The 27,968-nt window shown below is 35.8% G+C and overlaps 1 protein-coding gene across 12 annotated transcripts in view; it reads left to right on the plus strand.

The window, feature by feature from the left end:
• The window catches only part of Sox102F (transcription factor Sox102F), a 411,141-nt gene that overhangs the window by 376,271 nt on the left and 6,902 nt on the right, over positions 1-27,968 (plus strand). For all 12 annotated transcript variants that reach the window (XM_074134517.1, XM_074134527.1, XM_074134518.1 and 9 more), the window contains 7 exons: positions 19,521-19,637; positions 21,000-21,143; positions 22,953-23,235; positions 23,428-23,583; positions 23,714-23,764; positions 25,182-25,334; positions 26,943-27,156. In XM_074134517.1, coding sequence (XP_073990618.1) covers positions 19,521-19,637; positions 21,000-21,143; positions 22,953-23,235; positions 23,428-23,583; positions 23,714-23,764; positions 25,182-25,334; positions 26,943-27,156 — 1,118 coding nt within the window. The remainder of the gene's footprint in view (positions 1-19,520; positions 19,638-20,999; positions 21,144-22,952; positions 23,236-23,427; positions 23,584-23,713; positions 23,765-25,181; positions 25,335-26,942; positions 27,157-27,968) is intronic.

A 27,968-nucleotide genomic window follows, 5' to 3' on the forward strand; every position in this document is an offset into this window, starting at 1 on the left:
AAAATATGTTGTAGACTCACTAGGCAATTAATAAAATTTTAGTTGACAAGGTTGCTGCAGAACTAGCGATTCGCACCCAATAGTTATTTAACCACTACAGAATGTACACTATTTTATCATACATGTATTTATTCGCACCAAGCAACAAATAATAGAATAATGAAATTGACCTCATTGTAAGTAGTTCGCTGGGATGAACATGCACAATTTTCTTTGAGGTTATATTAAAAGAAATGTTATTGGTTTGATGTTTCAGGCAACTCTGGTGTAAATAAAACAAAAATGTCAAGAAATAATAAGAATTTAAAAAGGGGGCAGAAAAAGAGAACAGTCATTCAGAAGTTTCTTAGAGATATTGTTGTATGAGGATGTAACCGAAGACTAGTCATTTTTCTTTGGCAAAGTTTGCACGCTCGGCCTGGCGTTATTGATACGAACGTAAGCACGAATTCAATTTCCAATTATTTATATATTTCTAAAGTACAATGTAGTGAATTGTGTCGCGAAGTTTTGAATTATTTGCAAAACGGCAAATATTACAATGTCATTAATATTCAATAACCTAATTCCTATTTTCCTGTGATATTCAATAATATTGAACAAAGCGCCAATAAATCATTTTATAACAGACAATTGATTTTATGGTCTGCTTATTGCTTTTTTGGCATTCTAAAAGTAGCTACAATGCGATCGTGGTAGTCTAGTTGTGTTGCCTGATGTTGGCTTTCAAGCTGGTGTAAAATTTTGAATTTCTGCGCCGGCCGCCAACACCAGCCATTAGGTGTAGTAGCGCTCTGCTGATACTAAAATTCTAAGTTAACTTCTAATATAAGTTTCCGTTAAATATATGTAACGATCGCACGTTAAGGCTAGCATTCAGAAATTAATCTGAATTCATGTTGGATAACAATTCTGTCGGATTAACCGAATAAAATATGAGAATCCTCATCATTGCAGTTTGCCATCATTCGTATGGGATTTCCTGCCTTCCTAATCAATAAAACAAAGAAGAAGGAAAGATTAAAGTTAGGTATTTCACAATGAGTTCACATTTTATTTCCAGACACTCCTAATAACTTGTTTTGTGAATAAATTAACTTATTTCAAATTACTTCCATTTAGTCGCCACGGTAGCCGAGCGGTTAGAGGCGTGACCTGTAAAGCTAATATGCATTGTGGTACTGGGTTCGATTCCCAGTCTTGACCTTGGATTTTATTTAATGGTTAAATGAGAAATACGTTTGCTAGTCGCCTCCGTCCACGACACCTAGTAAATGATAGTTGGACGTTAAGCCCCGCCTGAAAAAATAGGCGATTACTTTACTTTACTTTTACTTCCACTTTTTCGAATACCCCCTCGTTATCAATTGGAAAAAGCAAACAACAATCATAATAGGGCTGCCGTGATTTTGTATTAAAGAGTTTATTGGGCCGCCAAACAAAGCATTTACGAGGCGCATTGTTGTAGTGCATTGGTATATTGTACGGAGCTGTGTTATGTACATATTACTGTCAACAATCTTCAAATTTACTTTTCACTCAGCAAAATATTATAGACTGCAACTAAATTTTCTTGTTTTACTTCTTTGCGCTTTTGGCAACATTACCCTTTGTGGTTGCACAAATGTTTATTTTGCAAACACTTAAGTATTTCTTTGTATTTTACCATACAAAGTATCAAGAACAATTTATTTCAGCTAGTTTTACGTCTTTTCCTCGTTTGACGGATAAGCCAAGGCATACTTTTTTTTTCTTTTTAATTTTTGCTCAGGTATTTAATAAAGAATGATAATCATAATGATAATGTAAAGAAGGATAATGTATAATGATATAACGAAAACGTTGCAGAAAATGATCTAAAATATCATCAAAAATTCATATTTATTTGTCTCTTATTAACAACAATGTCTAGGTGGTATCCCAATCATTTTCATATTCTTATATTAAACCTTGTGGATGTAACATTTTTTACACTTTTTTATCCCTTTGTAGATTTGGAACCCCTCTACTTATTTTAGTTTGATGAATTGCAACTACTTGATTATTAATTTTGTATATTCTTTGTTATTGGCCTCAAATAAATAATGTTGGTTCTATTTTTGCTTTCTTTTACTAAGAAAGAAATACAGAGAAGACAGAAATACACACACACTACCCAGAATTGAAAAACAGCTGATTTCATAAAAAATGTTTCCGGTGGAAAGTGGAAGTGGAGAGTTCCACTCGATCGCCATACTGCCTCTCGCCTAGTAAGAGAAAGAAGATTAGGAAGGGTCGCCATTGATCAAATATATAATAACTGGGGATGAAGAATATGGATTTCCTAGAAGAGGAGGGAAGAATTATGTGTAAGACGTATATTCTTAACAAATAATATTTAAATTCTTTGAACCAGAATTAAGATACAAAAGGGAGGAACTAGATATTAAGAATGCAGACAGTGAATATTTCAGACACATCTTGTAGAGCGTGCGGGTTCTTCTTCAATATGTTATTTTTGGCCATTTCATTCATCTAGCACTAATGTCTGCTTTACATCTTTTGACAAATATTCTATTTTAAAATAAAGACCTGTCAGAACACATGGTGATGCTGAATTTGAAGGTCATTCTGTAGGACCTAGTTTGTGAGCATCCCATAAAAACAAATAATTCTTCCTTGAACATTGCGATTACGTTCTTACTTTCAGATGCACCGCCAAGTGTTACGATTTTGTTTTGTACTGGAATTGTGTTCGGCTCTGTACACGTTTGAGCAGTTTTTTGCAGCAGTAGAAAACTTCTGAATGCTGAGTACCAAGGATTTACTTCCATAAGAAAATGATTAGGCTTATCTAAAAGACAAAATGCAAGGTCAAAGTTCAGTACACCTGTCGGGTTGTATTCAATAAGTTTTGGCAAAGTAGCTCGGTCCATCCAAACGAACAAATCCGAAGGCACAATAAAACATAAAACAAATCTTACAAACATGTATGCGTATGTCGAAGCCTGCTCTTTTCAGAATGTTGCAAGAATTGGAGGAAGCTGCCCATAAGATTAATACCAAATACAAGATGACCTGAGGCTAACGAAGGTTAGTGGAAAAGAGCTTCTCCTTTAGGTGAAGATTTTAGGGTTACTATATGTATGTTCGTTAGAATAGATTCTACGAAGGTTGACCAAAAAGCATGTTGAGCAAACCAAAGACTTTGTTGCGGCACCCACAAGCCTGATGAGGGCGTGGAGTTTTCGTATCCGAAGAGCCGAACCAGCGCCGTTCGTCCTGACCTACACAGGATGGATATCCTACACAGGCAGAGGATTCTGCCAAACCCATATGATGCGTGTATTTCTTTAATCTGATAAGAGGCCTACGGGGCGCTAATGACCATAGTCGTCGATGCGCCGGAAAAAAAGAGGCCTACGATCATCTGAATGACTTCCCGGCTATTTTATGGTCCTGCCGCACTGTTTTTGGGTGAGTATCTGTTGTTACACTCGTTCACCCGCTTTTGGCCAGGGACTCCCCTCAACTAGCGAGGCATTGTGCAATGCCACAATGGGTTCGGGTCCCTTGAAAACTAAGCAGAACCCCTCCTGAATCTTCCGCCTCTTTGCCGTTATATCCCAAAGGACAAGGCGCCTGACGAGAATACCACTTTTCATTAAGATTTCTAAACAGTCGCACACAGCGTAAAGAAGATTTCATAAGATCTGATAGTGTGTAAGGCCGCCAGGTTATCCGAGAAGATGACGGCTGTGGGATTCGCCATCTTATAATATCGGCAGCACAAAGGTATATCATATCTGGCTCCATCAGACAGTATGTAGCCAGCCTTCTTGGCTTACCGAAATACATTGGCACAACATACACCCCAGTCACAGGACAGTGCACCACATAGGGTAGCCTGGGGATACAGATACTCTCTGTCTGGAATAAGAACATTGAAGGGATTGCTAAAGCATTTTTTAGGAGCTGTTTTAACAGAGGGAAGACCTAGATTCGGATCCAGCTCTTGCTTCTCTCATAGATCCACTTCATGGAGCTTGATTTCCTTTTCTGAGAAGAATTCATCTACTAAACCACCAAGTATTGAGAACGCGATTGTTTTGTAAAATCACCAGGTTTTTCTTTAAGTTTATGTTAAATGGTAATATTCGAGGTAGGTTGTAGAAACGTATAATTTTGGTAAGAATTGAATATGGCTCAAACATTCGCAGCAGTGGTTGGGTCAGCAATGCTAGTTAACATCCTTGATTTAGTCTGTCGTATTTTTTAAAGTTCCCGATCGTTTGGTTCCATCACCAGTTTGAAGAAGATAATTCGGTTCCCACTATGATTCTGCCATACACGAGGCAGTACAACGAGAGTAAGATTCAAGGATAGCAAGTTGAGGAGTCAATATTGCCAACGAAGTTCACTTGCTTACTTCCTCAACAGCATATTCGTTCCTCAGAATCCCAGAATGCCTGTTTCAACAAATAAAACAGTATTCAAATCTGAAAAAAAATAAATAAAATTGAGATCAGCTTGATATGAATTGATATAAAATTCCACATTTTCTTTATTTCTACCATAAATTAATGTTGAAGTTTGTTTTGTTAGGATGCCAGATTGTCTCCAGAGAGCACCACAAGAAATCATAAACCTTATTTACTTTGCGACAGCACCCCCATGTCCCGGCACTCTAAACTAGGACGGCATCAAACGATTTCAGAACTATAATCACTCTAGGCCTCTTTGTCATCTAATATTCCTAATGTACACAATTTAAATATTGATATATTTATACAAACAGGTTATTTGGTTTTAGGGGAGATGGGTGAATATTTGGTTGGTTAACCGAGCCGCTGGCTTGCGGCTGCTCGAGTTGCTACTATACTCCTGTATAAAAGCAAAACACACCAACACGTGCATGATCTGATGCTTTGTCCACATACACCCCTCATGTTTGTCTACCCCTATTGTCCGGAGAAAAGGGGGTCTCCCACTTGCCTCGATCACAGGGTTGCAACTACAATAGTATGGTCAACATCATTTTTCAAGCATGACAATGTTGTGTATGGGTGGTATTCTTTAGAAAAATCTATGCCTCACTTTCATCTAGCATTCATCGCTAATCCATACGAACTGAAACTTATTGTTTCATAACAATATGCCTTCTTATACTTAATAAGTAGTAATTCACTACTTCCTAATTGTATCATAATTGTCATTAAAACCTTACATTTGTGTGCATAATACTAGAAAAGACCATAGAACCATGCTCATACGACTGTCCCTTCGATTACCATTTTATAATTGGCCGTTTAGTTTTTAAAATCTCCACCAAGCACGCTTTCCATGAGAAGTAATGGCTCTCTCGGTAGACAATTTTTTTCAAATTAAACAACGGTTCTGTGTCTTATTCGTTATAAAGAAGAGATGAACATAATATTATTCGGTGTTAGGAGGCACGACCGGTATAACTACATACTCAATGGATTTTTCATACTTCTGAGATGTTTTTCTCAAAAACGCCTCTTCTCTTTAAACGTCCAAATAACATTTATTTGGACAATTAGTCTAAGAATTTTTTTAGAGCGATCTGGTGTCTTTTCGGTGCAATGTTCAGTTTAATAGTTATTTATTTTGTAACTCGCAACTTAAAAAAGATAAAGTTAGAAGCTCGAGAGTTGTAGGAAGAGAAATTCATCTCGGTGAGCACATAAAAAGGTAAATTGCCTTTCTCAAAAAATCGTGCTCCATTATCAAAAAATTACATTAAAAAAAGTTATATTTGATCGAGTTTTGGATTCTAAAGGCTCTAGGACCTATTTCGAGCGTTAGAGAAGGCTGCCAATGCTCTGGAACTAACGAACAACCAATGTCACGCTCCACCAACAGCATTTGAGGCAAATTAACGTCCGATATACCTAATTATATCTGCAGGAGTTAGCCACGATTCATTGTCAACTCTTAACACAACATATGAGTCTCTGTCGGCAGACATTACATCTACTCGAATGAGTCAGAAAGCGTAGTGCGAAATGGAATCATAAGTCAAATCGAATTCTCTACACCAAATTGATTATTCTACCTCTGTTCATGCCGACCCGAATACAATAAACATCTCTGCTACAATTATATAATCTAGAAAAGCATGCTTTACTTGTCTCAAGATGAGCTCATAGTTTCAGCTTGAACAATGAATGTAACTGAGACATTGTAACAAATGATGCTCTAATACGTAATAATTTTATTTTCTCCAGTCTTCAGTTTCCTTTTACGCTATTCAGGAGCATTCCACTTACTTTTTCCAAGATTTATTTTTCAAAAACTGTGAATCAGCTTTTATCGTTAATATTTCTGAAAAATATAGTTATAATAGTTTTTTTTAGCTTTCTCCGACAAAACAAGGTTTCTCTGCAGGTATATGATGTAACACCAATCAAGTTGCTGGTAATCTAGAACATGATGTAAGTTGAAATTGCAGGGATTGGTCTGATGGAGCGATGAGTTGTCAATTGAAGGATTTTACCTCATGATAAGACATAAGACTCGTAATAATTAGCCATTAAGATTTCTGGGAAAAGGAAGTAGCGCTCTCTCTCAGAATGATGTACCAAGAGTGTGCAGGGGCAAGGAAACTGCTCAAGGACAAGGAGTGAATCCATCAATTCCCTGTAAGAATTGCTGGGAGTGCTCAGCAACCAACCCCTTGCTGGAAGAACTCACCCTAGTCATCTCCTCTTAGTTTCTCCTGCTGGCTGCGGCGCGCTGTCCCAGCTTCCGCATTGCAGCTTCCACGCTTCCATTCTCCCTTCGCTCTTGCACTTTACAAAACAGTTAAAAAGTTATTATTTAAGAAAAAGTTTACAAACAGACGCAGTCATTACACAGAGAGAGAAAGTTTGCGTTAGGGGCTAGGAAACGGAGAAGTAGTTTGTGTCAGCACACCCAAACATATGGGAATATGTAACCCTTAGGTTGTTTGGCTGCTTACAAGACTGTGATGGATAGTGAAAATTACAAACAGCTCATTAATATAAATTGGTGGTTGCACGAGAGGCAGTCCTTGTCTGCCACCGTGATTGATATGTAGCGTCGTTTATCAATATGTGAACCGCCACATTACACATATTCAGCAATTCATTAAACCATTTTATCTCATTATTACCAACATTTTTCTATTACTATACGAAAAGTATAAAACAAGTATACAAACTTGTTTAATGTTGTTACAGAAACATTATTGGTAACATTCTGCAGTCACTAGTAATGGGCCTGATACTCAATTGAGTGAATAAGGCTTTATCACTACTTCCTGCACTAATTAGTAAGCTTTAATCGCACAAACAAAATAATCTAATGTTATACAATATTAAAAAATTGTCCAATCAGTATTATTAAATTTAAATTATTATTTAGCAATAACTTTTAGATAATATGCATATAAAAGTTTAGACCACCTGTTCTGTAACCTTCTTACTTACTGTTCCAACATCAGGATGCTGTGACTAACTTCGCGCTGTGGTAAAAGATATTTTTCTGGAAATACTCCTCCTAAAGTTGAATCAGTTGCCGAAACTTACTCGTACTAGTGTAGTGGTAGCAACTAATCAACCGCAAGAATGTCTACCACTGCCAGTATGGAAACTATTGGAAATAGAATATAGAAAGTAGTAAAAATATTTATTTAAAAATATCTTAGCAATTAATTCTATTCTTTACTTTTAAATTTCTAAACACTGAAGTTATTCTAGTATTCTAAACTCAATGCTCTGCACAGTCAACGAAATAGGAAAGCAGACTTTCTTTGATCAGCGATTGTTGTAAAATTATAATAGTACTTACTCCGCACCAGCCACCAACAGAATGTATTGCCACTTTTCTAGAAAATCCGATCAGAGATACGCAAAAGAATCGTAATATGTGGCGAGATGTGGAATTAGCGCAAAATGTTGAGGCTAGCTGGTAAAGACAAACTTAAAAAAGTGTAATGTGCGTTTTCTGCAACTAAGAAGTAATTCAACACCAACTCGTGGCGATGTACTTCCTACGGAAATCGTTACTAGTGTATTAATTCGGCCTCTTTGACTAAAGTGAGGTTGTTGATCAGTTGAATAAAAACCCTTCTCTAATTTAAGACGTCATATGATTACTATCCTACGCGTTTAAACCATTTTTATTTAGGCGCCACGTTAGCCGAGCGCTAAGATGTATTGTGGTGTACTGGGTTCGATTCTATTCTTAGATTTTACTCAGTGGTTAATAAAAGGAATTCATTGTTAAGTACATTTGCTAGTGACACCCATTCATTACACCTAATTGGTAGTTGGATGTGAAGCCCTTTTGAACCACAGGCAACACTTTATTTTAAAAAGTTCTTAGAAAAGCTCTTTATATTGGTTTTTGGGGAATTTTTATTTTTAAGAACGCAGAAAGAGAACGCAGGCAGGTGGTTGGCCCGCGTAACATTTTCGAGAGGTTCGTAATTTAATTAAAAACCATATCAGTCTATCAAAATTGAATTCATTATCCCTTTTGTATAAAATAATTACTTCATTAATAAAAATTATTTGTAGTACAGTTTTAAGTTCAAATATTGCTGATTTCTATCATTTATTTCTAACGGCGTCAAAGCAAGTCTTTTCATATTCATTCAAGTTGAAACATACGCAATAAAATGCGGTTGGATTCCTTGTTACAATCGGCTAAAGATCGTCTCCACTTGTCGCAACCATGCAATGAAATTCAGATTTTAAATTTAAGTTTGCCTTGAAATGGGTTATGAGATTTCTGAGGAAAGACCGGTACTTAGGTATTGCAAGACAAACCATAAATCGATGCTTTTTTCTTTTTTAAATTTAAGAGGAGTAAACATCCAATTCTTCAGGCTCGTCAAAAACCTCTGGTTTACTTTTTTCTCTTTTTTTAAATAAATTAATTCAATAACAAAACCTACTAAAGTTTTAGAGCAAAAGCTGTTTGGGAAGAAAATGTGGTGCCATGGCGTTTGTTTAATCGTTAAACAGCAGGGTGACAATATCTGCACAAACATTCAAATGAAGCGACTCTAACGGCTGCTGAGCCATTAAATCAATGTTGATTTACCAGGAAAATATCTCTAGCAAAAGTAATTCTTGTCTTCCTGAAGACTTATTTCAGGGAAACTGAAATATACAGTGTTTCAATCACCTCTGGCGGCGTGCCGTTTCGAAAAAATTGCACATGACCTTTGGGTTAAGATGGTAGCACAGGGCTTATCAAAATCTATTCCGGCATAGAGATGCAAATAAGAATGCATCTGATTGCGCTAGATTAATCAAGAGCAAAACGGTGTTACATATTTTACATTAACACATAGCATTTTCTGCAATGCTTGCATGAAGCATTCTGTATAGGGTCCGTGCAAGTTACAGTGCTGCTTCTTAATCTTCGACTCGCACACGAATTGACCTACAAATTAGAAATTTACAGACTGTATTGCCTTATTATTTTTTGTTTGTAGAAAGTAAAATTAAGGGTGGTAAAGGTTTAACGTGAAGCGCTAAGGCTGCACTAAAGATGGTATTGCTGGCACTGCCGCTTGGATGGGGCACAGATGTGGTTAGACACTCTTCCCATCATCTGATAACATTCTAAATCTTTATAACTATTAACAAACATAAAGAAGTGTTTATAAGAAGCAGATCATGATAGTGGAGAAAATGATCACTGATCTCATCGTTACACCGCGAGCACTTCTCATCAGAATGATATCATTAAAAAACTGATTTCAATAATTACAATATTACGGTTTCAACCCCGTAGCAACATCGTCTTGATAATATCCTCAGTAAATGTGATCTTGGCAGATTCATGGCATTTTCTTATTTACTAAAAATCGGTACATGTTTTTGACCTTCATCAAGTTGTTTTTTTCGAGTAAGATATCTTCGAAAGAAGATGGTTTACCACAGTATTTCTGTTGAAAGAAAGGCGACGTCACAGCTCTCACAGAACCACACTTTACCCTCCGGAAGGTTCAAACCAAACTGACAGACAGTAGTTGCTCAAATGAAGATCTAAGCAAGCCTCACTAATTGCACGCTAAAACTGTCCGGTAGAACAGTTGTATAAGGGTTGATCGTCAAAAACTGCACGAAAAAGCGTAACGTTGAAAAACATCCAACTTTGACAATTTTTTTCTCTTTTTCTGTAAAAGATAAAATTACCAAATTTTCTTTATGTATAATAAAAATGTATTTATATAGAGAATTGAAGAAATATGTTGTGTACCTTTTTTAATTGAATAAAGACTTCTTTCCTTCCTTGGACTGTAATTTTTTGCAACAACCGAGATCTGGTAGATTTCGAGAAAAAAGTTGCTGAAAATGAGGAAAAACGGCATTTTCAGAAAATCTTCTTGTTCTTGTTGTTGTAACCTTTTTTGTAAACAACTAGCGCCTAAACGCGAGTACCGATTTTCATGAATGAGGTGTCATTCGACTCGGAATTTTATGTAGGTGTTTGAGGGTCTCGATGCTGTACATCAAATGGGAGAGGAGTTAGCCCAATGTATGTGAGGGCCCCATCAAAATTATTATTACTAATAATTCTGTAAATCTTAGCCCGATTTTGATAATGTTTGGCAGGAAGTTAGAGCATCTCTATGTGACATTAAATTGCTACCCTGCTTTTACACCTACTAAGGGAAGTGCTGTAATCGTTCAAATTATTGATGCATGAACCGATTTACTTGAATGAATAGTCATTCCATTCAAAATTCTATGTGGATATACCTTTTGTGGATCTTGATGTTTACAATATTAGAATGGGATTTTGTGGACGAAGTGGTTCGAGCTTTACTGCGTGACATTAAAGTGCCATCCTACTTTTACAGTTATTAAGGGGAAGTATTGCAATCGTGCGTATTTGATGTTTAATTTCTCTTTGCTCTTTTAGTAAGATGTACTGTAATCGCAGTTTAATTTTTCTTACTCCTCTTAAAAAGAAGTACTGAAATTTTGCTATTCATGTACAAATATCTTCCCATTTTAATCAAAACGTTTTCCAGAGAAAATTGTTTTTGTGGATTCTTTGGGGACGACAAATGTGAGCATTCTTTTAAAAGATCTCTCAGTGATAGTTACAATACCGACTTAACACTACATCAGGTTATAATGAAAGTTATTCCAAATGTTAGGAAAATCTGTAAAGCAGATATGAAACTCCTTACAGAATAGACAAAAAGGAAAATCTATCCAAAAGGTAAAAAATCTCTTTAACAAAATCAAAAACAAAAACTTACAGTGGGAATTCGTGGGAATCAAAAAGAAAACTTAATGATGCCCTGATCTCAAGTGTACTCTTGTACGGAACTCAGGTTTGGGGCCTGAGATATACGGAGGAACTGGAAAAGGCATCCCTTTTTTTCTATAAGAGACATCTCCAACTCTCCAAAAACAGTCCAAATTACTTGATTAGGTTAGAGACGGGTCAGCTAGCTGTGAGTTATACCATTCTAAAATTAACTTTAAATTGGTTGGTGTGTTTACTCAATATGAATAACTTCAGATATCCAAAATTATGTTTTACCAAATTACGCAATATCTCTGATTCTAACACTAAATACAATTGGGTCTCACAACTAAAAGCCATTTTAGACAGAATAGGTCAATCAGAAATTGTATATGAGAATGATGGTTACAGCCTAAAAAAGAAAATTCCTAAAATTCTACAGACTTACGGTGATTACCTTCAGGCCTCAAAATCCTCAATTCTTCTGTTACTGTACCGTTCTATTTATCATGCGACATACCTTTTCATTTCACCAGATTGTTTGCTCAAGTCAGGACTTCCGGTGTACGTCATAAAAATTTCCTCCAGATCCATGACACACAAAATTAATCCTCAGTTGAATTGCAAACTCTGTCCGTTAAAAGTATTAGAAAACATCGACCACATTCTAGTGGAATGTCCCTTCTATCAGTCAGTCAGACAACATTTTAAAGTTCATGATATGGGAGAGCAATGGCCGAACACAATATTAGACCCCAAATCAAAACAACAAGTCATATTATATTACAATTACATCTCATCAGTACTATTTTTAAGAAATTTCATTCTGACTTGACAATCTCGTTTTAAATGCAGGTGTTTATGTATATAAATAAATTTCAATAATAGAATTCAAAATTTTGTCAACTACAACATTCGGCATGTCAGTATAATAGTTAACATAAACCTAAGTTATAGCTCCTATTATTATCTCCATTACATTAAAGTGTATTTTCAGTTTTCAGTTTTTTGTTATTATTTCTTCATTATTTTTTAAGAGCCAAGAGCAATTTTATTTTGTGTAAATCGATTTGTTAACCAGATGATAATTTTTCTTTTTTTGTATAATTATTTCTTGTGTATTGAAATGTCTAACCAAACCCTTGCTATAGGACATTGTCCTTTATAAGCAATAAATAAAATAAATAAATAAATAAACAAAAACTTACAGTTTAAAATGTTAAGTATAAGGGTTGATTAAACGATTAAAGTTACACAAATCAGCAAGTACCCAACATTTCATTCGTACTTCATTGATATCATTAAGTAATTTTACTGTATTAAATTTTCATTAATATTTTTTAGAATTTATTAAATGTCACAGACCCTAATTCTGGTCATTTCATTCAATATAATTTTTTGTTATAATAACGAGAAAATGTACATTACATATTCATAAATAAATAAGCACTATATTTTAACTCTATTCCAAATTATTTCCCTGTTTGGTCTCTATTATGCCCCTTATTCTGAATAATCTCATACACATACGCATAAAAATATAAAAAGACAAAGTTAGAGTTAGTTACTGTTTAAATTTCAATCACGGACTTAAATCAAAATTTGAATCTTCAATTCGTCCAACAGAAGTATTCGAGAGCACAAATAACACACAGTTAATAATAAGTAAGTTATACAACAATAATTATTGATTTCTTTATTGTAATTTACTGTAGTCCCTTTAGTTGAGTACTTGCAGTTAAATACTTTAATAATTTATTGGCTGTCCTAAAAATATGCATATCATTATCTACTTTATATTACATATATGCTATGTACATTTTTGGAAGAGCACCTAGATTAAGAATGTAGTTGAAGAAAACTATATTATTTGATATTAACCCAGATTGTTGGGCGCCACGGCCAATATGCATTGTGGTACTGGGTTCGATTCCCGGTCTTGGCCTTGGATTTTATTTAATGGTTAATAAAAGAAATTGACAGTAAAGTATGTTTGCTGGTCGCCTCCGTCCACGACACCTAATTGGTAGTTGGACGTAAGGCCCGTCTGAAAAAATAGGCAATTACTTTACTTTTTAATTTACGTATTTAATTTTCGTATTTCAATTTAATTACGTGAACTGTGATAAGTAAAATTAGTGTGAATGATAGCATCAGATTTTGAGCGGAAATATTTTTCTAGTGAAAACCACTTTTCGTCAGGATGGCCGCACTTACTTTACGAACAGTCGGACGGAGCAAAGTGTATTTTGAGTAGTTTTTGGGTAAAGAAAGAAGGCGTGGTTTGTGTGAAAAGAATTGGATTATGTAAGAAGAAAAAGCGAGTGATTTATTATTGCAGAAAGTAGGTTCTTTGTCGCAAGCTGCTTGTACCGACAGACTTACAAAACACTACGTTTATTCCATAATGGACCCATTCCACGGCTGCATATCTGTAAGCCGCCACAAGCGGATTATCACCAAAGGATCAGCAAGAATAAAAGGGGAATTAAAACCTGCCAGCTAGGAAAGTGCTTTCTCCTTCTGCCCCTTTTTCCACAGTTCATGACAGAAGAGCTTCATCTAAACCATCCTTCTCTAAGAATTAATACTGGATACTAAAGGACTTAACCTTTCTGACAGCTGGGGCCGTTTCTTACGTCGAGCAGAGAGTCTAAGCGAACTAGAAACTTTCTATACTTTCCCTACAATGTACGAGTGCAATCATTTCTCTCAAGGGCAAGTATAGCGACCGAATCAATTTTTGAAATTCAGTTTTCCTTCCAAATACATTTTTTCGCAGTTAGCGGAATACGAAAAAATCTGCTAACTCTCCCTTACTACAGTCCTTCAAGGTTCTACTTTAAAAACAAATAAAATCCTCACTATCCCTATATAGATTGCAAAGCTGCACATTGAACCGAATCTCTTCATTTCCTAAAATAAATAATACATATAAATTTACATGTATAAAACATATTCGCGTCAGGCGAATTAAACCGAAGTGACTCTTCAAGAGCAACTTACCTCTCCATTAGTCTTCAAAATGCCCCCAAAAAGAAATACGCTAGAATAATTATTTACTAGTTAAGTAGTAAGTAAAGGAATCGCCTATTTTTTCAGGCGGGGCTTAACGCCCAACTACCAATTAGGTGTCGTGGACGGAGGCGACTAGCAAACATACTTTACTGTAAATTTCTTTTATTAACCATTAAATAAAATCCAAGGGCCTAGCCCGGGAATCGAACCCAGTACCACAATGCATATTAGCTTTGCAGGTCTCGCCTCTAACCGCTCGGCTACCGTGGCGCCTTAATTATTTACTATATGAGTGTAATGTATAGACAATCAATCTTAGGAGGCATTTTAAGGAAAAATCTTCAATAGTGAAAATAATATCGGTTAGTGTAAATTGCGATTGTGGTACATCATGAAACCTTGGCAAGTGTGCAATACTTAAACATAAGTCAAAGCTTTACATAATATTGACATGATTCTCAGAGGGCAGTCTACTCTTGGCGCAGAATTGTTTAAGATCGTATTTTTACATGTTCCATTACAATTAATTGATTTGCTCTGTTTGCTGCTTAGTTATACTTTGTTTAAAGGAAAATCTTTTTCTTTCTTTTGTTGGAGAGAATCTCAAAAACCGTTTAAGTGAAGTGGTACTAAGTTGAGGAAATTAGTTCTTTAAGTTGCAGCCAAGTCTCCTGGGCAGACTAAATCGAAAGCTAATATTGCTGCAGTTTTTCGTTTTTGAGATATATCGCAAACAACCACTGATCATTCTCTAAAAACCACGATTCAGGGAATTTCCTGAGAAATACTCCATTTCGATTTCTTATATTCCTAGTAAGAGACATTGACAACCCACTCGACTTCCTTAGTAAGTTGCTCAAACTTTAGTTAACTGGTGACATTGTAGGCGGCCATGGAACGTATAGTAAGGATGAGAGAGATGAGCAGACAAAGAAGAATTTGAAACCAATTCGAAAATCCAGATTACGTAAAAATTAGCGAAATAGCAACAGACACGCAACGGAAGAATTTCTAAGGCCCAGGGGACCGCAGAAGTCCAGACAATGTTGTTTCATTTTAGAATATTGTTCATCAGTTTTGGCGACTGGTTCATTAATCCAAAAGGAAGAAAAATTACAGCCACCTTCCCTCATATTATTTCATAAATTTTTTGCGAAGATTTTGACCTAGGGACTAGATCTGAAATTGGAACTAAGCTTTCTTCTTTTTCAATTTTTTGTTGGTTTGGATACATTAAAATCAAACGATAGTAGGTGAAATTGTTGTTTTATATCTAAATAACTGTGTGCCAGGGAGGGGATTAGCTATGCGGTTAGCATACTGGACTCCCACGCGGAGGTCCCGGGTTCGAATCCAGCTGCTGACCCTTAGATTTTCTCTTCCTAGGGGCTTCTTACAGCTCACTATCCGGTGATGGACAGTGTTGTCTGTAACGAGAGAACACTGTCCGGAGGCCGGCAGTGCACTGAAAAAAGCTCCGGGCGCCAATAACCTCAGATGTTGACGCGCCTTAAATCATTAAAAAAAAACTGTGGGTCATAATTAAGGAATAATGAAATACTATTAGCGTTAAGTATGTACATAATTTCAAAAGAAGCAAACTCTTCTGTGTGATTACGTTTGTTCTGTTTTTAGCGCGTTATATTGAAGGAATGTATGTGAAGTGAGAAGGTATTTCGTAGTATTGTACTACTTTCTCTAACTGAAAATCGTTTATTTGAGAAACGTTTTGAATATTATTGCGCTTGTTTTTAGAAAAAGAAAGCTCTCAATAATTTATTTATTCCTTTGTTTGGAATCTGGAATTTTTAATTGCACGGCGAGAAGTGTTTTCAAGTTATGCTGATTGCGCATCGCATTAACCAATTTCAAAATCTGGGGACAGCAAGGGAGATGGAGAGAATTCAGCCAGGAAATCGAATTAATACACGAGTGTGGAGTTGTAGAAAGCTTGGATATAAATGTGGGCGGCGGCCGGAAGTTGAGAAGAGTTGAAGTTAGGAGTCTCTGGCGGGGCGAGGTGTTTTGATTAGGGGTCCCGCGGTTCCGCTTTGTCCTGCGACTAGGTATCCGTCGAGAAAATAAATAGCCCGGCCTCCTTTGAACCTTGCACAAATAAATACTACACTCGCCCGCCTATAATGTAACAGGATAAATTGCATATACAAACGCTTTTTCTGTCATTCCTATCTTCTTATCTACCATTCTTTTTCTTTAAAACAGAAATACATGATTACAGCATCACATATGAACATTGTGGTAACAGAATCTATTAAGATAAATAACAGCTACTAACATACTTAACTGTCAGTGTTTTGTACATATTAGTTCTGTTTACTGTGAGTGGATAAGCCAGCAACCCAGAACTAATTCTGAGCTGTGACACTAGGGGCTATCTACTACGGAAGACCAAGAAAATTTGAAATCCGTATTGCGAAATTTCACAATTCAATCGAAAAGTAGAAACCCTGTAATGATGAAGCGTAAAACAGGTCAGCCTTTGTTTTGCATTGCATAAAGTCCACGACTAGTTTTTAACTTTGGCACTTAAATTCAAATTCTATAGAATTAGTTTAAAAATTAAATAAAAGTGGACTTCTTTAGATGATTACAAAATTGCATTGCTCGACCATTACAGAAGAGTAATTACTTGGCGCTAATGAACATAGACGTCGATGCGCCAAAATAAATATCAATAACAATTTCGTTTGTGCCTAATTTTTTTTATTTAACTTACAATCCTCATATTTCATTCAAGACATATTTTACTCAATTTAATATTTAATTTAACTCGATTTTATATTTAATCTAACTAAATAGTGTGTGCAAGAGGCTGAAACGATAGACAATACCTGACTAGGTAAGAGAAAACGAAAAGCTGGTAAAAGCAATATTTTTTTCATAAAATATTCAAAGGCGTGCTCAGTCTCGCAGCCTAATTAGGAATGCCAGGTTTCAGCTAGTTTGCCATGCCTATTCTCAACATGGGCTAAAAATGTTTTTTTAGCTTGTACTTATTATTAACATGTAATTGCGGTGAATGCTCTAAAATAATGCAAAGAGCATAAAGTATTTGTGGAATTTATTTTACAAGCCATTAAAATTAAGCCACTTTGAATAGTTCAAACTTAGAGATAAAGGCAAAATGAAGGATATCATAACATGAATACTATAAAATTAATATTTCTGTTATTGTGTGTAACTATGGTTACTATGGTATATTAGTATCATATGTGTAAAGCAGTGATTGTAGGAGCATAGAGCAGGGTGGTGTAGGCAGTATAAAACAGAGCTTTGTGATTGAAAGAGATGAGAGGGTCAGATAGTGCGATGGGAGATAATGGACAAAGGCCCACAGTCTCCAGGCTCTCCCTACCATACACAATACAGTTCCTTCTTAATGAGACATCATGTAGAAATGTTTAAATGTAGTTTTACTTCAATAATTAGTTTATTCACAATTAGTTATTTTAATATAGAAGCGGGACATGCACTGTTTCCAAAATTATCACCCAATGTTCCGGCGAACAACCCAATTGTTAGGATTTCGTTGTATTATTTGATTACCTATTAGTAAATAAGTGAAGTCAATTAGTGCGCCATTGCATTATCAACAGAATTTCATCGATGTTCAGCGATCGGCGCATCGAACGTCGATATTGAAAGGTACATGTTCGAAATATTAAGTTCCTGGAGACTTTAAATGAAGCACCCAACTAAAGATTTCCGGTGAGGTTTCGATTGGGGAAATTGGATGTGACAACATCGAATTTAGTTCAAAAATGAAGCTAAAATAACAAGTACTTGATGTGACGAGACACTAGTTTTAAAGTATTAAAGAAAATAAGGGGTAGAATTATGATTGTATTTAAAAACTAAAAATCATTACAAATGACAACTTTGTTTTAAGCAAATCATGTAAAACCCTTTATTTTCGATTCTTTTTATTATTATTACTATGGTTTATTATTATTACTGTCGTAATTTGAATCACAAAGTTGAAAAGAAAATTCAATCTTGTATTCGACTTACAGACAAATACGAGAGCACAAATTACACAGGCAATTAGAAACGAATGACTAATTGTTGTAGTAATTCATTCCTAAACTACGAATAATTTAATATAGTCCAGTTAACTGAGTACTTGTAAAGGAGTTTTATAATCAAATAATTAGTAAAGAACTTTAACAATAATTGCCTATCCTAAAAATATGCATATCTTTATCTATTTTATATTACATATGTGTACATTGTGGGGTGAACTCTAGATTAAGAAAACCGACGTATACCTCCCACTGCTGCACTTAACTTGAGCTTAAATCATATTAAAAAAAAAAAAAAATCGTTAATGTTTATTGGTGTATGCATTTTTTAAGAAGTTTTTGAATTTTTTAGCGTCATAATTTTGTTGTTAGCATTTTGTAAAATACCTGTGCATCTGTGTCTAGTTTACGAGGGGGAAACTCCGTTCTTTAATATGTACAGCTACGAAATCTTCAAAAGATACATCTACATGAAATTCCGAATCGAATGGCATCTCACTCCCGAAAATCGATTCACGCGTTTAGGCGCCAGTAGTTTACAAAAAAAAGTAAAACGAAGAAGAATCTTTGAAAATGCCAATTTGACCACTTTTTTCTCGAAATCCATTGGAATCCATGTAGCAGAAAAAAAAATTACTCTTGTAAACAAGCTATATTTTATTAATATTTTAAAGAAAATTTGGGAATTTTATCTCAAAAAAATTGTCAAATTTGGATGGTTTTCAGAGATACGCTTTTTCTTGCAGTTTTGCGATAAATCCCTATAAATGGCGTTTTGGTGAAAAGCCAATGCCAAAAAGAAAAAAATAAACAATACAACCGTCCTACCGGAGAGTTTTAATAAACATATGTGTTTTCCATTATTCTGTTTCTGTAAGCGAACTACTTATGTAAAGAAATACATGAAATAAAAGAAATACCAAGATATTAAGGGTGCAATGGGTGTTCGGAGTTTAAAGGTCGGAGACATCAATGAAAGATGGTGAAATCGGCGTGGATAAAACTTGAAAATTGGTACTAAGAGATGATTCTGTTGGGCTGACTTTTCCAAAACCCTATTGAAGACATATTTCTGTTTTTTTACTATGTTAGAGTCATGTAAACTTACTCGAGACTATCTTGCACAATAATCCCCATTTACCATACATCAGAAATATAATGAAATACATTGAAACTTAGCAGAATCAACTTAATTACTTAGGTGTTTTTAAGCAGATCCTTGGGAACTCTGAGGCACATAAGCAACTGGAGCTGCAACAGAAGTTACAACATGAGCAGATCAGGCATCAGGACCACATTCTTCAGCAGCAGCACAAGATACATGAGCTCCAAGTAAGCAGCAAAACATTCTCACTTTGAAAGGGCGCACCCCTCTCTCTTCCTCGATTATCACCCATCTAAGCAATTCCATTCTACTGTTCGCACTGTTTTGGTTGGTCACAATATCATACCATTATCAATAATAAAACGTCACAATCAAGAAAACTCCCCTAAGTAGATGGCCCCACTTAAATCAATCTTCTCTAAAAATGGTTTCAAAAAAAGTGACTAGCCTACCGCATACGTTTAACATGTACGCCGAAAAAAACTAGTTGGAATATTTTTTGGAGAATCGGCTTATTTCGAAAAACAGTAGATTTAAAATCAAGTCCAGTAGTTCGATACTTAAATTTTTAAATCTGTTGTTAGCACCGTAAACTATACTAAAAATGGCACTATACAGAGGAATATAACTTTCGTCCGCTTCTTCCAGGAGCGTACTGTTGCTTTCAAGCTCCATTATTATCTTTTTTACGAAAAGGAATCAAATTTGAGCTATTATCTGGTGGAAATTAAAATTAGTAATTATTCACTATTTTGGCTTCAATTGGAATGGAAAATTTAACGGATACTTGAGTATAATCTCCACCTTCTCTTCCATCCCTTTTAAATTGAGAGCAATAATTGTAAATAAAATTCAAAGATCCACTCGTAGTTTTCCTTAAAAAGCTACGTTGGAAATTTATGCGACATTTCTGGATACCGTTTTACATGAATTTCTATCCGGTAATTGAAAAATATTATTTAGATTTCTCCATTGGGAGCCGCTCTACATTGCAGCAACTCCTAAGATACCCTCGTGATCTGTATTTCATCACCATGATGACGGATTCACCTGTTGTACTCCAAAGCATCTGCAGTTAGGAATGTTTAGTTCCAATGAAAACATTTAATATGCTAAAATTAAAATTTCGATTCTATATAGAGCGTCCAACTACTTCGCTAACTAGTGCCCCTCTGGTCCCATGTACAGTCCTAGATTAAATGTGATGATGGAATGAAAGTATCCGTAAAGTGTAGAATATTTGGCGTAGGTAAGCTAGAGCTTGTCTATGTTCCCTAAATTAAGGAAGCAACTACATACATTAACAGCCCCTGAGTTCTACTAGCGTCAGCAAATGTTGTTTGTGTTCTTAGGCTGGGTTACCCACTTGGAGCCAAGATCCCTAAGTGACTTGCCCACTTCCTCCTCAGGGGCGATTGTCTAATTATGTTTTGGTATTTTTTTTATTTTTATGATTTAAGGCGCGTCAACATCTGAGGTTATTGGCGCCTGAAGCTTTTTTCAGTGCACGCCGGCCTCCGGACAGTGTTCTCTCCGGACAATTACATTCCTTTATAATCTTTATTTTTTATTATTTATTTTTTTTGTAGAGCCAGATCTCATCACAATACGATTCAGGAAAGGGCCTGGGTTTGGCCTCGCATAGTTCCCTAATATTCTTGCCTTTCTTGGACCAACTAAGAAATATGCAGGCTTCAGGCTCTCCCCAGTCTTCTTCCATGACCACTCCTCAGGTAAGTCCTAGAAACTTAAATTCTACAAATTGCGAATTCCAATCACTCTCTTGAAGGTTAAAACGCTCTTAAGAAAGGCGTGCTTTGCAGTTAAAATCCCAGCTAGAACTTGTCTAACTTATCTAGCAGTGTTTTTCACATTATCTTCACTCTACCTACAGTTATCTAACTTATCTAGCAGTGTTTTTTACATTATCTTCACTCTACCTACAGTTATCTAACTTATCTAGCGGTGTTTTTTACATTATCTTCACTCTACCTACAGTTATCTAACTTATCTAGCGGTGTTTTTTACATTATCTTCACTCTACCTACAGTTATCTAACTTATCTAGCAGTGTTTTTTACATTATCTTCACTCTACCTACAGTTATCTAACTTATCTAGCGGTGTTTTTTACATTATCTTCACTCTAACTACATTATCCAAGTTGATTTTGGCAAGGGACTTATCGATAACAAAATTTTAGTCTGTGAATCCTGCGGACGTATTGGAACCAAATGGAAATCGAGATAGGCCAATAATCACGCCAAAAAGTTGATCAGTCCTTCTATAGCGGACTAGTTCTCAATAAAGATATACCAGCAATTTCTGGCAACATCCAGAAAGTAAGTCCAGTTCTTAAATGAGTCTCAAAAACATGACCTGAAGAAGAAAAGCTCTTGTTTTTTTAACACCTGATGGTCTGATGTTTTTGGGTCTGTTACGGAAGGTGATTGGAAAATCCAAGAGATCTACCAATTATTTGCTAAAATAAAAGTGCACGGTATTTGTTAAGCTAGGGAGGCTTAGCTGGGCCGATCAAGTGGCCAGAATAGAGTAGCAAGCGATCCGAAAAAGTCAGTGGAAAAAATTGTGGATTGCTTAAACGCTAAAAGTTGTCTATTTTACATAATCAGTCTCTCTCAAAACATTTTTGGCAAAATAAAGCACCCGTCCAGTAGAAAAAGGGGCATTGATTGGCTAGCTCAAGAAGCATTTTGGTGAATAGTATCCAGTCTAGCAGAATCGACGAGCGGAAAATGATTGTGCTTTCGTCATTGCTATGAAGTCGACATCCTACACCTACCCAAGATATCTAAAAGACAGTTACAGAGATAGTTCCACTTCTTATGTCACTACTTTAAATGAGAGGCGCGATTATCTGCACTGCAAACAGTACATGCATGTTATCTATAATATAATACAAATAAAAAATGGTGGCATTCATTATCTATGCTAAGCAGTGGCACAAGACCTCTTTCCATTGTAAGAAATGGTTACGACTGAGAGAAACAAGTACACTGTTTAGGCAGAAGTGGAGGGGGCGCTGTTTCCTCCAGGCCCCATCCCACCTTCAGAACACTACCACCAGCACACTCTCCAATTCTCCCGCCTTTTCTTCCTCACTTAGTTTACATTTATTCATACATATTCAAAATTAAGAATTGGCACTCCATATTTAAAGGAATCTTGTGTCATTTTCTTATGAGCGTTTGACTATTTATACCATTACATACACATCAACAATACAACTCTGAAATTTCTACAATTTCGCTAATTTTCGGACGATACAGCTACTGAAAGATACCATGCTGTACCCAACCTGCCACCACGGATGATTCTTTTAACCGAATCGAAGCTAAGTTCTCTAATAGGCTGATCGAGCTCCAGCTTTACAGTAAAATCCGTAACCTCCAGAATGTTTTCTTTCGGAAAGAGGCGTCTTTCTGCGATCTGCCCTGGAAAACTGGAGCGCACCTTTGAAATTTATGTAAAGTAATGTCTGGGCCTACTTTGCAAACTAATGCAGGAAATATTTGAATTACAGCAACAACAGCAGCTGGTAAGCTGGGCTGGAGTAAGTGGGGGCAGTGGAAGCTGTAGGTCAGCTCTGCAACTTGAAGACAGCTCGCCAACAAATCTTGCCACGCAGGCTGTAGATCCTGACACTCCACTCAACCTCTCCAAGCCGAAGGAGCTGGGGGGTGGTGGAGTTGTGGGTGGAGCCAGTGTCCAGCGAGCCGCGTCACTTTCTGCTCATCCTCCCAATCTACTCGTCTCCACGCCATTCCTCAATTACCCGCCGCTGTCCTCGCATCTTAACCCTACAGGTATAATAGCTACTATGTATTGCTTTTTAAATCATTAATTTTAAATAGTCTTAAAGATTTATTAGACTTTTTTCAACAAATTTTGAGAGGAATTCTTGGATAAATTTGCTGGCACAATGGCAATGTGTGTACCAGCTCATAAGCTGGTTAATGCAGGAGGTTATTTAGATGAGTCTGTTATATCTTTTAAAGGAAAGATGGGAAGTTGCGGCAGTGACAAAGAAGGCGATAAGTTGGCCGCCTATCCGTCAAGTCTGCACCTTTACAATCCTCATCACCACCACATGGCCCCGCCTCTTAGGGAAGACACGATGAAAGATGAAACCGACTTCCTAGCTCAGTGCCATAGTCAGTATCTCCTCTCTCCGCATTCTATTAGTCAAAAATATATCTTGCAAAAAATACTTCCTACCTGTAGTTTCTTATGTTTGCACATTCAACTTGTCTTCAGAGGAGTTCCTCATTCTTTATGTTGCAGTGTGGAGCCAGGACCCATCATTTAAAATTCAAGAAGACTCGAGTGAAAAAGGTATTCCCATTAGTGTTTATCAACAATATTCTTGATGTCCTGGGGTCAACGGACAGATGCAATCTCTGTTTATATTGCCCCGGAGTCTGTCATGTGGGGAATAGGCAATTTAGGATTCAGATAATGCTCCCGAAACTCATTAACAGATTACAATAATATTATCTAATTTTTCCAGCACGGCCGAACTTATAAACTTAATTAAGACCTAATAAGGAATTGAGTAGATTTGGGTGTTTACTTCTACAGCTTTTTGAGCAATTAGCTTCTGAGTAATTTGTGGTGAGCAATAAGTATGAAAAAAAAGAGCACAATTCAAATTTAAAAATGCGATCATAGCGGACAAGCAGGTCTATAAAAATAACTTTCAGCGATGCATTTAATAAATTAAGTGGCAATATTATTTAATTCACTCAAGAAGAAATTAACGTTTCGTTTTCACAACTCCATCCTTCAGCTGAGGCATGGTGTCTCCCACATTCACTGCAAGTCCTTCAACTATTCGCCTATATTCCTTACAAATCCGGTATCCAGCCGGAAGTAGTATGTCCGCCTCTCTTGAGCGACGTTCCAACACTGCACCTCAACCATCTCTATTCAATATATATATAGATAAAGTATTCTCTTACAACATATTACTACTCTCATCTCCGCTCTCTTTACTACGTTTTCAGCCCTAATGTCCCGAACTATATTCGGGTAATACCATTGCTGAGAAGTGTTCTTCAGCTCTGTTTGTGACCTCAACATAAGCTTGCTAACAGTTGTAACAACCACTGTTTTCTTCACAGTGAGTTCAATATAAAGCGTGACATGATTTCCAAACTGGCTATTCAACTGCAGTATTTGTTTTTAACCAACCAAGGCAGTTCCGGAGATTAGGTTCATCCTTGCCTGTGAACCGTCCAACATAACGTTCATTGTTCATCCACATAGCACAAGGTAGAAGTACAAAAAAAGAAACAATATACAACAACGTTCCCTTTCTATTTACATTATTTACAATAAACAAACAAAACGACCTAACTAGCGCTATACTAGAGGATCTCTTGTAGTCGATATTCCTTGGAAATCTTAAAATACCTAATACTAAAATCGGTAACTAAACCTAAAGGCTAACTTCTAGACAATAAATTACACTCAATCCAATCACTACGGCTATGTAATTTACTCTTCGTTATTATTGTTAAAGCCGCCAATGCAACTTGATGAACGCTTCATACACAGACTTGTGGGGGTTTGGTTAGGAGGTGTGGGGCGCTACAGACTTATGTTCAGGGAGCAAACGAAGATTTTGTACTCACTTCGGCGAACACATTATAAATTTCCTCTCCCCAGTCTTCAATTCTTTTCATTTTTTTAAGCAATTCAACTCCATAGTTCTTACCATTACAATACAGTGCCAATCTTGTTGTTTCAGCGAAAATGATGCGCCAACCGAAGAGGGAGGGCGAAGCCAAGCCTCACATCAAGAGACCGATGAATGCGTTCATGGTGTGGGCAAAAGATGAAAGGAGAAAAATTTTAAAAGCCTGTCCAGACATGCACAACTCCAATATCTCCAAAATACTTGGTAATTTTACTGTTTTCACAAGGCACTGAAATCTCAAGAAAATCCTGCCATTAATCTCACGTTTTATGCACACAATACCTCCCATCTTCTTTTTATATTGTTCATTTATTGTGAATTTGCAGAAGTAAACTGCATTTTGAAAAGTTCGACAGTTTTTGATGCAAATTTGGAACTAAAATCTGAACTAGTTATAAAAGTTATAACAATAAATATATTGCCAAAAAAAATTACTTGTTATATCGATTTGCAGCTTATTTTTGGAGCTAGAACTACATTTCAAGTTTCAACTATTGGTTAAGTAAAAATAAGTATAATTTTCATTTTATCTCTGAAGCTTTTAATGATTTTCTTACAACTTTTGAATAATTATTTCTTTCTGTAATAATAATAAAATGAGCAATGCACTATCTGCATTAATTTTAAAGCTGGTTTTAGCAAAATAAAAAGTGATTTTTTTAGCAGATACACTTTTAGTTGACTCTCAATTTTGATACGATTTATTAGTGAATGTTGAAGTTTTGAGATCACTGTACTGATTTCAAATTTGAAAGAAAGATACTACAAGTTTGAATATGCCAGTAATTTGCCGGATGTGAAATATTCGGGTTTCCCTGATTTCCTTCACATTTCGCGGAGATTTCTCCAATCTCACATTAATAATATTTACTAGGGAAAGAGATTAGCTCAGTTGGTAGCGTGAATATATCGCTGGACATGGTCCAGTGGTCCAGGTATACTGTCCTCAGATTTTCTGTTCCTGGAATCCTCTGCGGCTGACTTTCAGAAATAGTCATACTGTCTTTAACGAGAGAACGCTATTATCAAAGGCTCTAACCGTCATTGACCACAAATCTTGACCTACTTCAATTAAGAAAAAAAAAAATACATACCATTCTACAATTTTATAAATAAATCTAATACGTAGCAAAGAACATAAAACTCAATAATTACTACAGTTTTAAATAACAAATCGTTATACATATTAAAGTTAACACTGTCCTGTAATAGATCTGTAATACGAGAAAGAGCACGAACTCCATTCAGGATTTCTCTTGAAGTGCTCTAATGTGTTATTTTCCCGGAAAACTTATTTCAGGGCAGTTTTGTGGAGGGATGTGAGAAAAAACTTCATTGGGTTGCGAGCAGCCAAATGGCTTAGATGCTTAGCTTGGCGTTGGGAAAAAATCCTACAAATCCCAACAAAGTATCTTTTTAGAGTTAAATATAGCCTCATCACTTTTATAACATTAGCGAAGATAAAAGAAGTCACCTAGAGTCCAAGATTCTATGAGAATTGTAGGAACAGAATTTCTTGTAAAAAATCACGCCAGTAATAATGGTAAGGAACTAAAATCTTCTCATAAAATATCAAGGGGAAAAATAAAAATCGTCTGTCCTTCTGCACTTAAAACATAAATGAAATAAAAATAAATTATAAATTATATTCCAGAGGTTTTGCAATAAAGTCAGCAATGCTGTTTATATCATCCGTTCATTATGCTGAAAATACATTTTGAATAGCCAGTAAATCATAATTAAAGTGATATTGTATGCATTTCTGGTGGTTATATTATGTTTATCCTCCATCAACATAATTATTTTCTACAGGGGCACGATGGAAAGCAATGACAAACGCTGAAAAACAACCGTTCTATGAAGAACAATCACGATTGTCCAAACTCCATATGGAGAAGCACCCTGACTATCGATACAGACCTCGGCCAAAAAGAACTTGTATAGTCGATGGGAAGAAAATGCGTATATCAGAGTACAAATCTCTTATGAGACAGAGGAGAAATGAGATGAGGCAACTCTGGTGCAGGTATCTATTTTTTTTTTTTTTTTTTTTTTTTTAATAAAGTTAAAAACAAAATTCTAGAATGATTAGAATGCCCAGATTCTTAAACAAATTGAAATTTAGAACCACGTAATTTACAAAATACTTCAGTACTTAAGACGTTTGTATAGAAGAAACCGCTTTACTTAAAAGTTAATTCTCTGATTTCAATTTTATTCTTCAGAATGTAAAGCATAATTTCCTGACATTCCCGCCTACCTTTCTGTAATCAATTCAATTTCCATCTAAGGTGAACAAAGAAATACTTTTCGCATCTGTATCGAATTGCTTTGCAATTTCAAAATTCCATCATTTCAGAGAATTAGTCACAAACTGGAAAGGGGTACAATTGTGGGATTTGAGGAGGAAAATCCCCAACCTCCAGTTAGTTCTGCGTTCGGTTGGGGTTGCCTGAATGCTAAACAGCCGTGAAACCATTACCCACTGCGTTATCAAAACGACAATGGCGAATGAGCATTTATATCACTCGGAACTGAGGAGCATTGCATCACATACAAATTCAAATTTTGAAATGAACGCATACCTGGTTGCTAGTAGGTGAATTTGCTGAAAAGTCAACAATGCATAGCGTTAAAAAAAAAAATAATAATAAAATAAATAACTTGTTTTTTAGAAAAAGTTTCTAAAATACTTGTCGGTGTGTGTTAGCAGAGTGTGTTCAGAATATCAAAAATATTTTATGAAAATACTATTTTTATCAAAAAATATTTATGTCTTCTATTTAGTAACCAACGTCCAACGTATTTATACTTTGAGAATACGCTTTAGTTAATTTG

This window comes from Rhodnius prolixus, unplaced genomic scaffold (genome assembly GCF_049639745.1).
Source record: "Rhodnius prolixus isolate KJV_2025 unplaced genomic scaffold, Rpr scaffold_16, whole genome shotgun sequence".
Taxonomy (NCBI): domain Eukaryota; kingdom Metazoa; phylum Arthropoda; class Insecta; order Hemiptera; family Reduviidae; genus Rhodnius; species Rhodnius prolixus.